The 14,705-nt window shown below is 44.3% G+C and overlaps 1 protein-coding gene across 1 annotated transcript in view; it reads left to right on the top strand.

The window, feature by feature from the left end:
• LOC145271157 (transcription termination factor 2-like) overlaps positions 1 to 14,705 on the top strand; it is a 120,512-nt gene that overhangs the window by 29,305 nt on the left and 76,502 nt on the right. Inside the window, exon 3 of the mRNA XM_080126693.1 lies at positions 12,282 to 12,331. Coding sequence (XP_079982819.1) covers positions 12,282 to 12,331 — 50 coding nt within the window. The remainder of the gene's footprint in view (positions 1 to 12,281; positions 12,332 to 14,705) is intronic.

Raw genomic sequence — 14,705 nt, 5'->3', positions numbered from 1 at the left:
TGTCGCTTATCATGTCCTCCTCCTTTGCGCTTATCATGTCCTCCTCCTTTGTCGCTTATCATGTCTTCCTCCTTTGTCGCTTATCATGTCTTCCTCCTTTGTCGCTTATCATGTCCTCCTCCTTTGTCGCTTATCATGTCCTCCTCCTTTGCGCTTATCATGTCCTCCTCCTTGGTCGCTTATCATGTGTTCCTCCTTTGTGCTTATCATGTCCTCCTCCTTTGTGCTTATTATGTCTTCCTCCTTTGTCGCTTATCATGTCCTCCTCTTTTGTGCTTATCATGTCCTCCTCCTTTGTCGCTTATCATGTCCTCCTCCTTTGTGCTTATCATGTCTTCCTCCTTCGTCGCTTATCATGTCCTCCTCCTTTGTGCTTATCATGTCCTCCTCCTTTGGCGCTTATCATGTCCTCCTCCTTTGTCGTTTATCATGTCCTCCTCCTTTGTCGCTTATCATGTCCTCCTCCTTTGTCGTTTATCATGTCCTCCTCCTTTGTGCTTATCATGTCCTCCTCCTTTATGCTTATCATGTCTTTCTCCTTTGTCGCTTATCATGTCCTCCTCCTTTGTCGCTTATCATGTCCTCCTCCTTTGTCGTTTATCATGTCCTCCTCCTTTGTCGCTTATCATGTCCTCCTCCTTCGTCGCTTATCATGTCCTCCTCCTTTGTCGTTTATCATGTCCTCCTCCTTTGTGCTTATCATGTCCTCCTCATTTGTGCTTATCATGTCTTCCTCCTTTGTCGCTTATCATGTCCTCCTCCTTTGTCGCTTATAATGTCCTCCTCCTTTGTCGTTTATCATGTCCTCCTCCTTTGTCGCTTATCATGTCCTCCTCCTTTGTCGTTTATCATGTCCTCCTCCTTTGTCGCTTATCATGTCCTCCTCCTTTGTCGCTTATCATGTCCTCCTCCTTTGTGCTTATCATGTATTCCTCCTTTGTCGTGTATCATGTCCTCCTCCTTTGTCGTTTATCATGTCCTCCTCCTTTGTGCTTATCATGTCCTCCTCCTTTGTCGCTTATCATGTCCTCCTCCTTTGTCGCTTATCATGTCCTCCTTCTTTGTCTTTTATCATGTCCTCCTCCTTTGTCGCTTATCATGTCCTCCTCCTTTGTCGCTTAACATGTCCTCCTCCTTGGTCGCTTATCATGTCTTCCTCCTTTGTGCTTATCATGTCCTCCTCCTTTGTGCTTATCATGTCCTCCTCTTTTGTCGTTTATCATGTCCTCCTCCTTTGTCGCTTATAATGTCCTCCTCCTTTGTGCTTATCATGTCTTCCTCCTTTGTCGCTTATCATGTCCTCCTCCTTTGTGCTTATCATGTCCTCCTCCTTTGTCGCTTAACATGTCCTCCTCCTTTGTCGTTTATCATGTCCTCCTCCTTTGTCGTTTATCATGTCCTCCTCCTTGGTCGCTTATCATGTCTTCCTCCTTTGTGCTTATCATGTCCTCCTCTTTTGTGCTTATCATGTCCTCCTCCTTTGTCGCTTATCATGTCCTCCTCCTTTGTGCTTATCATGTCCTCCTCCTTTGTAGCTTATCATGTCCTCCTCCTTTGTCGTTTATCATGTCCTCCTCCTTTGTGCTTATCATGTCCTCCTCCTTTGTCGCTTATCATATCCTCCTCCCTGGTCGCTTATCATGTCTTCCTCCTTTGTGCTTATCATGTCCTCCTCCTTTGTCGCTTATCATGTCCTCCTCCTTTGTGCTTATCATGTCCTCCTCCTTTGTACTTATCATGTCCTCCTCCTTTGTCGCTTATCATGTCCTCCTCCTTTGTCGTTTATCATGTCCTCCTCCTTTGTGCTTATCATGTCCTCCTCCTTTGTCGCTTATCATATCCTCCTCCCTGGTCGCTTATCATGTCTTCCTCCTTTGTGCTTATCATGTCCTCCTCCTTTGTCGCTTATCATGTCCTCCTCCTTTGTGCTTATCATGTCTTCCTCCTTTGTGCTTATCATGTCCTCCTCCTTTGTGCTTATCATGTCCTCCTTCTTTGTCGCTTATCATGTCCTCCTCCTTTGTCGCTTATCATGTCCTCCTCCTTGGTCGCTTATCATGTCCTCCTACTTGGTCGCTTATCATGTCTTCCTCCTTTGTGCTTATCATGTCCTCCTCCTTTGTGCTTATCATGTCTTCCTCCTTTGTCGCTTATCATATCCTCCTCTTTTGTGCTTATCATGTCCTCCTCCTTTGTCGCTTATCATGTTCTCCTTCTTTTTTGCTTATCATGTCTTCCTCCTTTGTCGCTTATCATCTCCTCCTCCTTTGTGCTTATCATGTCCTCCTCCTTTGTCGCTTATCATGTCCTCCTCCTTTGACGTTTATCATGTCCTCCAACTTTGTCGCTTATCATGTCCTCCTCCTTTGTCGTTTATCATGTCCTCCTCCTTTGTGCTTATCATGTCCTCCTCCTTTATGCTTATCATGTCTTTCTCCTTTGTCGCTTATCATGTATTCCTCCTTTGTCGTGTATCATGTCCTCCTCCTTTGTCGTTTATCATGCCCTCCTCCTTTGTCGCTTATCATGTCCTCCTCCTTTGTCGTTTTTCGACCTTCTCCTTTGTGCTTATCATGTCCTCCTCCTTTGTCGCTTATCATGTCCTCCTCCCTGGTCGCTTATCATGTCTTCCTCCTTTGTCGCTTATCATGTCCTCCTCCTTTGTCGCTTATCATGTCCTCCTCCTTTGTGCTTATCATGTCCTCCTCTTTTGTTCTTATCATGTCCTCCTCCTTGGTCGCTTATCATGTCCTCCTCCTTTGTGCTTATCATGTCCTCCTCCTTTGTGCTTATCATGTCCTCCTCTTTTGTGCTTATCATGTCCTCCTCCTTGGTCGCTTATAATGTCCTCCTCCTTGGTCGCTTATCATGTCCTCCTCCTTGGTCGCTTATCATGTCTTCCTCCTTTGTGCTTATCATGTCCTCCTCTTTTGTGCTTATCATGTCCTCCTCCTTTGTCGCTTATCATGTCTTCCTCCTTTGTGCTTATCATGTCCTCCTCTTTTGTGCTTATCATGTCCTCCTCCTTTGTCGCTTATCATGTCCTCCTCCTTTGTGCTTATCATGTCCTCCTCTTTTGTGCTTATCATGTCCTCCTCCTTGGTCGCTTATCATGTCCTCCTCCTTGGTCGCTTATCATGTCCTCCTCCTTGGTCGCTTATCATGTCTTCCTCCTTTGTGCTTATCATGTCCTCCTCTTTTGTACTTATCATGTCCTCCTCCTTTGTCGCTTATCATGTCTTCCTCCTTTGTGCTTATCATGTCCTCCTCTTTTGTGCTTATCATGTCCTCCTCCTTGGTCGCTTTTCATGTCCTCCTCCTTTGTCGCTTATCATGTCCTCCTCCTTTGTGCTTATCATGTCCTCCTCCTTTGTCGCTTATCATGTCCTCCTCCTTTGTCGCTTATCATGTCCTCCTCCTTTGTCGCTTATCATGTCCTCCTCTTTTGTGCTTATCATGTCCTCCTCTTTTGTGCTTATCATGTCCTCCTCCTTTGTCGCTTATCATATCCTCCTCTTTTGTGCTTATCATGTCCTCCTCCTTGGTCGCTTATCATGTCCTCCTCCTTTGTGCTTATCATGTCCTCCTCCTTGGTCGCTTATCATGTCTTCCTCCTTTGTGCTTATCATGTCCTCCTCTTTTGTGCTTATCATGTCCTCCTCCTTGGTCGCTTATCATGTCTTCCTCCTTTGTGCTTATCATGTCCTCCTCTTTTGTGCTTATCATGTCCTCCTCCTTTGTCGCTTATCATGTCCTCCTCTTTTGTGCTTATCATGTCCTCCTCCTTGGTCGCTTATCATGTCCTCCTCCTTTGTGCTTATCATGTCCTCCTCCTTTGTGCTTATCATGTCCTCCTCCTTTGTCGCTTATCATGTCCTCCTCCTTTGTCGCTTATCATGTCCTCCTCTTTTGTGCTTATCATGTCCTCCTCCTTTGTGCTTATCATGTCCTCCTCCTTTGTGCTTATCATGTCCTCATCCTTTGTCGCTTATCATGTCCTCCTCCTTGGTCGCTTATCATGTCTTCCTCCTTTGTGCTTATCATGTCCTCCTCTTTTGTGCTTATCATGTCCTCCTCCTTGGTCGCTTATCATGTCCTCCTCCTTTGTGCTTATCATGTCCTCCTCCTTTGTCGCTTATCATGTCCTCCTCCTTTGTGCTTATCATGTCCTCCTCCTTTGTGCTTATCATGTCCTCCTCCTTTGTCGCTTATCATGTCCTCCTCTTTTGTGCTTATCATGTCCTCCTCCTTGGTCGCTTATCATGTCCTCCTCCTTTGTGCTTATCATGTCCTACTCTTTTGTGCTTATCATGTCCTCCTCCTTTGTGCTTATCATGTCCTCCTCCTTGGTCGCTTATCATGTCTTCCTCCTTTGTCGCTTATCATGTCCTCCTCTTTTGTGCTTATCATGTCCTCCTCCTTGGTCGCTTATCATGTCCTCCTCCTTTGTCGCTTATCATGTCCTCCTCTTTTGTGCTTATCATGTCCTCCTCCTTTGTGCTTATCATGTCCTCCTCCTTGGTCGCTTATCATGTCTTCCTCCTTTGTCGCTTATCATGTCCTCCTCTTTTGTGCTTATCATGTCCTCCTCCTTTGTGCTTATCATGTCCTCCTCCTTTGTCGCTTATCATGTCCTCCTCCTTTGTGCTTATCATGTCCTCCTCCTTGGTCGCTTATCATGTCCTCCTCCTTTGTGCTTATCATGTCCTCCTCCTTTGTGCTTATCATGTCCTCATCCTTTGTCGCTTATCATGTCCTCCTCCTTGGTCGCTTATCATGTCTTCCTCCTTTGTGCTTATCATGTCCTCCTCTTTTGTGCTTATCATGTCCTCCTCCTTGGTCGCTTATCATGTCCTCCTCCTTTGTGCTTATCATGTCCTCCTCCTTTGTCGCTTATCATGTCCTCCTCCTTTGTGCTTATCATGTCCTCCTCCTTTGTGCTTATCATGTCCTCCTCCTTTGTCGCTTATCATGTCCTCCTCTTTTGTGCTTATCATGTCCTCCTCCTTGGTCGCTTATCATGTCCTCCTCCTTTGTGCTTATCATGTCCTACTCTTTTGTGCTTATCATGTCCTCCTCCTTTGTTCTTGTCATGTCCTCCTCCTTGGTCGCTTATCATGTCTTCCTCCTTTGTCGCTTATCATGTCCTCCTCTTTTGTGCTTATCATGTCCTCCTCCTTGGTCGCTTATCATGTCCTCCTCCTTTGTCGCTTATCATGTCCTCCTCTTTTGTGCTTATCATGTCCTCCTCCTTTGTGCTTATCATGTCCTCCTCCTTGGTCGCTTATTATGTCTTCCTCCTTTGTCGCTTATCATGTCCTCCTCTTTTGTGCTTATCATGTCCTCCTCCTTTGTCGCTTATCATGTCCTCCTCTTTTGTGCTTATCATGTCCTCCTCCTTTGTCGCTTATCATGTCCTCCTCCTTTGTGCTTATCATGTCCTCCTCCTTTGTCGTGTATCATGTCCTCCTCCTTTGTGCTTATCATGTCCTCCTCCTTTGTGCTTAACATGTCCTCCTCCTTTGTCGCTTATCATGTCCTCCTCCTTTGTGCTTATCATGTCCTCCTCCTTTGTCGTGTATCATGTCCTCCTCCTTTGTGCTTATCATGTCCTCCTCCTTTGTGCTTATCATGTCCTCCTCCTTTGTCGTTTATCATGTCCTCCTCCTTTGTGCTTATCATGTCCTCCTCCTTTGTCGCTTATCATGTCCTCCCCCTTTGTCGTTTATCATGTCCTCCTCCTTTGTGCTTATCATGTCCTCCTCCTTTGTCGCTTATCATGTCCTCCTCCTTGGTCGTTTATCATGTCCTCCTCCTTTGTGCTTATCATGTCCTCCTCCTTTGTCGCTTATCATGTCCTCCTCCTTTGTGCTTATCATCTCTTCCTCCTTGGTGCTTATCATGTCCTCCTCCTTTGTCGCTTATCATGTCCTCCTCTTTTGTGCTTATCTTGTCCTCCTCTTTTGTGCTTATCATGTCCTCCTCCTTTGTGCTTATCATGTCCTCCTCCTTTGTCGCTTATCATGTCCTCCTCTTTTGTGCTTATCATGTCCTCGTCCTTTGTCGCTTATCATGTCCTCCTCCTTTGTCGCTTATAATGTCCTCCTTCTTTGTCGCTTATCATGTCCTCCTCCTTTGTCGCTTATCATGTCCTCGTCCTTTGTCGCTTATCATGTCCTCCTCCGTTGTCGCTTATCATATCTTCCTCCTTTGTCGCTTATCATGTCCTCCTCCTTGGTCGCTTATCATGTCCTCCTCCTTGGTCGCTTATCATGTCTTCCTTCTTTGTGCTTATCATGTCCTCCTCCTTTGTCGCTTATCATGTCCTCCTCCTTGGTCGCTTATCATGTCCTCCTCCTTTGTCGCTTATCATGTCCTCCTCCTTTGTCGTTTATCATGTCCTCCTCCTTTGTCGCTTATCATGTCCTCCTCCTTTGTCGCTTATCATGTCCTCCTCCTTTGTGCTTATCATGTCCTCCTCCTTTGTCGCTTATCATGTCCTCCTCCTTTGTCGTTTATCATGTCCTCCTCCTTTGTGCTTATGATGTCCTCCTCCTTTGTCGCTTATCATGTCCTCCTCCTTTGTCGTTTATCGTCCTCCTCCTTTGTGATTATCATGTCCTCCTCCTTTGTCGCTTATCATGTCCTCCTCCTTGGTCGCTTATCATGTCTTCCTCCTTTGTGCTTATCATGTCCTCCTCTTTTGTGCTTATCATGTCCTCCTCCTTGGTCGCTTATCATGTCCTCCTCCTTTGTGCTTATCATGTCCTCCTCCTTTGTGCTTATCATGTCCTCCTCTTTTGTGCTTATCATGTCCTCCTCTTTTGTGCTTATCATGTCCTCCTCCTTTGTCGCTTATCATGTCTTCCTTCTTTGTCGCTTATCATGTCCTCCTCTTTTGTGCTTATCATGTCCTCCTCCTTGGTCGCTTATCATGTCCTCCTCCTTGGTCGCTTATCATGTCCTCCTCCTTGGTCGCTTATCATGTCTTCCTCCTTTGTGCTTATCATGTCCTCCTCTTTTGTGCTTATCATGTCCTCCTCCTTTGTCGCTTATCATGTCTTCCTCCTTTGTGCTTATCATGTCCTCCTCTTTTGTGCTTATCATGTCCTCCTCCTTTGTCGCTTATCATGTCCTCCTCCTTTGTGCTTATCATGTCCTCCTCTTTTGTGCTTATCATGTCCTTCTCCTTGGTCGCTTATCATGTCCTCCTCCTTGGTCGCTTATCATGTCCTCCTCCTTGGTCGCTTATCATGTCTTCCTCCTTTGTGCTTATCATGTCCTCCTCTTTTGTGCTTATCATGTCCTCCTCCTTTGTCGCTTATCATGTCTTCCTCCTTTGTGCTTATCATGTCCTCCTCTTTTGTGCTTATCATGTCCTCCTCCTTGGTCGCTTATCATGTCCTCCTTCTTTGTCGCTTATCATGTCTTCCTCCTTTGTGCTTATCATGTCCTCCTCCTTGGTGCTTTTCATGTCCTCCTCCTTTGTCGCTTATCATGTCCTCCTCTTTTGTGCTTATCATGTCCTCCTCCTTTGTCGCTTATCATGTCCTCCTCTTTTGTGCTTATCATGTCCTCCTCCTTGGTAGCTTATAATGTCCTCCTCCTTTGTGCTTATCATGTCCTCCTCCTTGGTCGCTTATCATGTCTTCCTCCTTTGTGCTTATCATGTCCTCCTCTTTTGTGCTTATCATGTCCTCCTCCTTGGTCGCTTATCATGTCTTCCTCCTGTGTGCTTATAATGTCCTCCTCCTTTGTCGCTTATCATGTCCTCCTCCTTTGTGCTTATCATGTCCTCCTCTTTTGTGCTTATCATGTCCTCCTCCTGTGTCGCTTATCATGTCCTCCTCCTTTGTGCTTATCATGTCCTCCTCCTTTGTCGCTTATCATGTCCTCCTCCTTTGTGCTTATCATGTCCTCCTCTTTTGTGCTTATCATGTCCTCCTCCTTTGTGCTTATCATGTCCTCCTCCTTTGTCGCTTATCATGTCCTCCTCCTTTGTCGCTTATCATGTCCTCCTCCTTTGTGCTTATCATGTCCTCCTCCTTTGTCGCTTATCATGTCCTCCTCCTTTGTCGCTTATCATGTCCTCCTCCTTTGTGCTTATCATGTCCTCCTCCTTTGTCGCTTATCATGTCCTCCTCCTTTGTGCTTATCATGTCCTCCTCCTTTGTCGCTTATCATGTCTTCCTCCTTTGTCGCTTATCATGTCCTCCTCTTTTGTGCTTATCATGTCCTCCTCCTTTGTCGCTTATCATGTCCTCCTCCTTTGTGCTTATCATGTCCTCCTCCTTTGTCGCTTTTCATGTCCTCCTCCTTTGTGCTTATCATGTCCTCCTCCTTTGTCGCTTATCATGTCCTCCTCCTTTTTGCTTATCATGTCCTCCTCTTTTGTGCTTATCATGTCCTCCTCCTTGGTCGCTTATCATGTCCTCCTCCTTGGTCGCTTATCATGTCCCCCTCCTTGGTCGCTTATCATGTCCTCCTCCTTTGTGCTTATCATGTCCTCCTCTTTTGTGCTTATCATGTCCTCCTCCTTTGTCGCTTATCATGTCTTCCTCCTTTGTGCTTATCATGTCCTCCTCTTTTGTGCTTATCATGTCCTCCTTCTTTGTCGCTTATCATGTCCTCCTCCTTTGTGCTTATCATGTCCTCCTCCTTGGTCGCTTATCATGTCCTCCTCCTTTGTCGCTTATCATGTCCTCCACTTTTGTGCTTATCATGTTTTCCTCCTTGGTTCTTATCATGTCCTCCTCCTTTGTCGCTTATCATGTCCTCCTCTTTTGTGCTTATCATGTCCTCCTCCTTGGTCGCTTATCATGTCCTCCTCTTTTGTGCTTATCATGTCCTCCTCCTTGGTCGCTTATCATGTCCTCCTCCTTTTTGCTTATCATGTCCTCCTCCTTGGTCGCTTATCATGTCTTCCTCCTTTGTGCTTATCATGTCCTCCTCCTTTGTCGCTTATCATGTCCTCCTCCTTTGTGCTTATCATGTCCTCCTCTTTTGTGCTTATCATGTCCTCCTCCTTTGTGCTTATCATGTCCTCCTCCTTTGTGCTTATCATGTCCTCCTCCTTTGTCGCTTATCATGTGTTCCTCCTTTGTCGCTTATCATGTCCTCCTCTTTTGTGCTTATCATGTCCTCCTCCTTTGTCGCTTATCATGTCCTCCTCCTTTGTGCTTATCATGTCCTCCTCCTTTGTCGCTTATCATGTCCTCCTCCTTTGTGCTTATCATGTCCTCCTCCTTTGTCGCTTATCATGTCCTCCTCCTTTGTGCTTATCATGTCCTCCTCTTTTGTGCTTATCATGTCCTCCTCCTTGGTCGCTTATCATGTCCTCCTCCTTGGTCGCTTATCATGTCCTCCTCCTTGGTCGCTTATCATGTTCTCCTCCTTTGTGCTTATCATGTCCTCCTCTTTTGTGCTTATCATGTCCTCCTCCTTTGTCGCTTATCATGTCTTCCTCCTTTGTGCTTATCATGTCCTCCTCTTTTGTGCTTATCATGTCCTCCTCCTTTGTCGCTTATCATGTCCTCCTCCTTGGTCGCTTATCATGTCTTCCTCCTTTGTCGCTTATCATGTCCTCCACTTTTGTGCTTATCATGTCCTCCTCCTTGGTTCTTATCATGTCCTCCTCCTTTGTCGCTTATCATGTCCTCCTCCTTTGTCGCTTATCATGTCTTCCTCCTTTGTGCTTATCATGTCCTCCTCCTTTGTCGATTATCATGTCCTCCTCCTTTGTGCTTATTATGTCCTCCTCTTTTGTGCTTATCATGTCCTCCTCCTTTGTCGCTTATCATGTCTTCCTCCTTTGTGCTTATCATGTCCTCCTCCTTTGTCGCTTATCATGTCCTCCTCCTTTGTGCTTATTATGTCCTCCTCCTTTGTGCTTATCATGTCCTCCTCCTTTGTGCTTATCATGTCCTCCTCCTTTGTCGCTTATCATGTCCTCCTCCTTTGTGCTTATCATGTCCTCCTCTTTTGGTCTTATCATGTCCTCCTCCTTGGTCGCTTATCATGTCCTCCTCCTTGGTCGCTTATCATGTCCTCCTCCTTGGTCGCTTATCATGTTCTCCTCCTTTGTGCTTATCATGTCCTCCTCTTTTGTGCTTATCATGTCCTCCTCCTTTGTCGCTTATCATGTCTTCCTCCTTTGTGCTTATCATGTCCTCCTCTTTTGTGCTTATCATGTCCTCCTCCTTTGTCGCTTATCATGTCCTCCTCCTTGGTCGCTTATCATGTCTTCCTCCTTTGTCGCTTATCATGTCCTCCACTTTTGTGCTTATCATGTCCCTCTCCTTGGTTCTTATCATGTCCTCCTCCTTTGTCGCTTATCATGTCCTCCTCCTTTGTCGCTTATCATGTCTTCCTCCTTTGTGCTTATCATGTCCTCCTCCTTTGTCGCTTATCATGTCCTCCTCCTTTGTGCTTATTATGTCCTCCTCTTTTGTGCTTATCATGTCCTCCTCCTTTGTCGCTTATCATGTCTTCCTCCTTTGTCGCTTATCATGTCCTCCTCCTTTGTCGCTTATCATGTCCTCCTCCTTTGTGCTTATTATGTCCTCCTCCTTTGTGCTTATCATGTCCTCCTCCTTTGTCGCTTATCATGTCATCCTCCTTTGTGCTTATCATGTCCTCCTCCTTTGTCGCTTATCATGTCCTCCTCCTTTGTGCTTATTATGTCCTCCTCTTTTGTGCTTATCATGTCCTCCTCTTTTGTGCTTATCATGACCTCCTCCTTTGTCGCTTATCATGTCCTCCTCCTTTGTGCTTATCATGTCCTCCTCCTTTGTGCTTATCATGTCCTCCTCCTTTGTGCTTATCATGACCTCCTCCTTTGTGCTTATCATGTCTTCCTCCTTAGTCGCTTATCATGACCTCCTCCTTTGTCGCTTATCATGTCCTCCTCCTTTGTGCTTATCATGTCCTCCTCCTTTGTGCTTATCATGTCCTCCTCCTTAGTCGCTTATCATGTCCTCCTCCTTTGTCGCTTATCATGTCCTCCTCCTTTGCGCTTAACATGTCCTCCTCCTTTGTCGCTTATCATGTCCTCCTCCTTAGTCGCTTATCATGTCCTCCTCCTTTGTGCTTAACATGTCCTCCTCCTTAGTCGCTTATCATGTCCTCCTCCTTTGTCACTTATCATGTCCTCCTCCTTTGTGCTTATCATGTCCTCCTCCTTTGTGCTTATCATGTCCTCCTCCTTTGTCGCTTATCATGTGTTCCTCCTTTGTCGCTTATCATGTCCTCCTCCTTTGTCGCTTATCATGTCCTCCTCCTTTGTCGCTTATCATGTCCTCCTCCTTTGCGCTTAACATGTCCTCCTTCTTTGTGCTTATCATGTCCTCCTCCTTTGTGCTTAACATGTCCTCCTCCTTTGTCGCTTATCATGTCCTCCTCCTTAGTCGCTTATCATGTCCTCCTCCTTTGTCGCTTAACATGTCCTCGTCCTTTGTGCTTATCATGTCCTCCTCCTTTGTCGCTTATCATGTCCTCCTCCTTTGTCGCTTATCAAGTCCTCCTCCTTTGTGCTTATCATGTCTTCCTTCTTTGTGCTTATCATGTCCTCGTCCTTTGTCGCTTATCATGTCCTCGTCCTTTGTCGCTTATCATGTCCTCCTCCTTTGTCGCTTATCATGTCCTCCTTCTTTGTGCTTATCATGTCCTCCTCCTTTGCGCTTAACATGTCCTCCTTCTTAGTGCTTATCATGTCCTCCTCCTTTGTCGCTTAACATGTCCTCGTCCTTTGTGCTTATCATGTCCTCCTCCTTTGTCGCTTATCATGTCCTCCTCCTTTGTCGCTTATCAAGTCCTCCTCCTTTGTGCTTATCATGTCTTCCTTCTTTGTGCTTATCATGTCCTCGTCCTTTGTCGCTTATCATGTCCTCGTCCTTTGTCGCTTATCATGTCCTCTTCCTTTGTCGATTATCATGTCCTCCTCCTTTGTCGCTTATCATGTCCTCGTCCTTTGTGCTTATCATGTCTTCCTCCTTTGTCGCTTATCATGTGGTCGTCCTGTGTCGCTTATCATGTCTTCCTCCTTTGACGCTTTTCATGTCCTCGTCCTGTGTCGCTTATCATGTCTTCCTCCTTGGTCGCTTATCATGTCCTCCTTCTTTGTGCTTAACATGTCCTCCTCCTTTGTGTCTAACATGTCCTCCTCCTTTGCGCTTTGCTAGTTGCCCTCATAAGCATTTCACTGATTCTATACTTTCATTTGTCGTCACAAAAGTAAATAAGCTAATTTTTTTTCAATTAAAATGTTATTATTCCTCCTTCAGATTACTGCTCTCATTGAAGAAATAAGAAATATGGAAACAAAAGCAAAATGGTAATTATAATTCTTGCATCACATCTTATAATGACAAAATATGACAAACCCTTTTTTATTTTATTATTATTATTATATGTTAGGGAAATTTGGCTGTATGTTTGTATGGTTGTTGCATCATTACAGTTAAATGGTTTATCTAACAACCAAACTAACCTTAGATTTGGAATATGCACCTTCCATCTGATGTCTTTAGTGATATCAGAAGTTCTTGACCCTTTCTAAACTCATTATTCAAAACTAAAAATTCGTCAAAATAACATTAGAAACAAATGTTCTGACATTTATTGGGAAACTTCAACAGTGAAAGTTGGGACTTAGCTTACTGCTGGGTGTGCCGTGTGGTATTTATGTTTAGGAGGCACCGAAGCCTAAAGTTCATCAGGACATATTTTATTTAAGTGCATGTAAAACAAGCACAGTTACCTTTAATGCATCCAAAACCAAACTCCTATCCTTACATCATCAACGCTCTGATCCCCATCTGGCATCAATTGTGATGGATGGCTCTCGTCTGGGCGAGGCCCCGTGTTTTGACAAGCTTCTGGGTTTGACCTTTACTCCTGATCTGAAATGGAACACGTACATCAAGTCTGTGTCCAAGGTCGCTGGAAAGATGGTGGGATCCTTCTACCGCTCCAGAAGATATCTCACTACTGATGCAATTCTCTATCTATATAAAAGCCAAGTACGTCCAAGGATGGAATACTGTTGCCATATCTGGGCAGGAGCTGCTTAAAACAGCCTATCCTGCCTTGACAGAGTACAAAATAGACTTCGTGGCTTAGTGGGGGATGCCCTTTTCTCTACCCTGCAACCTCTCTCCCACAGAAGAGACGTTGCGAGCCTGTCCTTGTTTTATCGTTATTTCCATGGCAGATGCTCGTCTGAGCTCCAATCTCTGGTGCCCCCCTCGCCAATCTTTCACGAAAAACACCCGTCTAGCTGAATCCACTGTGAAAAATTTCCCCACTCTATATCTGTGCCTAAATCAAAACGCAGATTCCATGAACAAAGCTTCTTTCTTAGAACTGCACGCCTGTGGAACTCTGTTCCGTCTGCCTGCTTCCCTCCGGACTACAACTTGGTTGTCTTCAAGTCCAATGTTAACAAATTCCTAATGAACCGCCCCCTTAAGTAAACATTTCAGCAAATCTCCTCACTAACGTAATGTACTTGCAATAACCCTTATCCCTGAGTGGCTTCCGGGCCTTGATAAGTGGTGATCACTGTGTAAAAAAAAAAAAAGAGGTTGAAGGTTAGTAGAAAGTGTGGGATTTATAAGATTAGCGATTCTCTTTTTAACATTATTTAAAATAAGTAGGCTAACAGCTGGTCCACCAGCCCAAATGTAACCATGCATGGATGAATAGTGGCTTTATTTTATTATATTTCGACCCTTTATTTTCCTTACTTTGCAAATACCGGGCGGGAAATAATAATTTTTTTCACATTATTTTAAACAATGGACAAAATAAAATGTTCGTTGGACTTAACAATTTTAAGACGTTTGACTTTTATTTCTTTGGACAAAAATGAAACAGCTATTCAAAAAATAATAGCCTTATGTTTACATTAGATTATGCCGTTTAACAACACAAAATAAATGCTCTCAGAGGTGCAAAATTTGTTTTGTTTTTTTCTTTAACGTAAAATCAAAATTTCCTTCTTGCTGCGGCGGGGGGGGAGTCGTTTTCCTTTTTGTTTTAAGTAAAACAAAGAGAACATTTAACAGTAAAAAAATAAGTATTTTTTCCAGGGAAAAATAATAGAGTAAAGATTTTTTAATCATGCAGAGAGAACAACAGCAACTATTTTTTGTTTACGCTCAACACAATAAGAAGATTAAGATTTTAATCATATTTTTGTTTTAGTTTAGAGCTTTTTAAATATACTTTTCCGGTAGGATGGACCAACACAATTTGTTCTTTTATAAAAAGATTTTATCTCATACTTATCTGGTTCTGAATTTTTTGAACGTCAATTACAGAGTTTTTCTGTTTTTTCCTTTGGGGTTATCGCGTGAAAAAATTCTTCCTCAAATCCTCATATTGCCAGTGTTATCGGAACACTGGTTTATTAAGTTCTTTTTTCTTTCGTGAGTTTCCGAATTCTTTTGTCGCCAGTGTTATGACAACACTGGTTTATTGCTGTTGGACTAGTGTTGTATAATAAGGGGACAGGCTGAAGAAATCGGAGAGGCAAGCCAAGAACGTGATATGAGGGTCACGTTTCAACCATGACAACATGGAATGTTGCACGAGGGTCACCTGAGATAGTGACACACATTTTGGAACGCGGTTATGTTTCAAGGCCAAACAAACAAAAGGAAATTGGCCTACAATCGAAAATAATAACATCAACAAATATTTCA

Source organism: Euprymna scolopes, chromosome 46, assembly GCF_053919585.1.
Source record: "Euprymna scolopes isolate OS-2025 chromosome 46, ASM5391958v1, whole genome shotgun sequence".
Lineage (NCBI taxonomy): Eukaryota > Metazoa > Mollusca > Cephalopoda > Sepiida > Sepiolidae > Euprymna > Euprymna scolopes.
The sequence above is the reverse complement of the archived record's forward strand: the minus strand, read 5'-3'. Positions and strand labels throughout refer to the sequence as shown.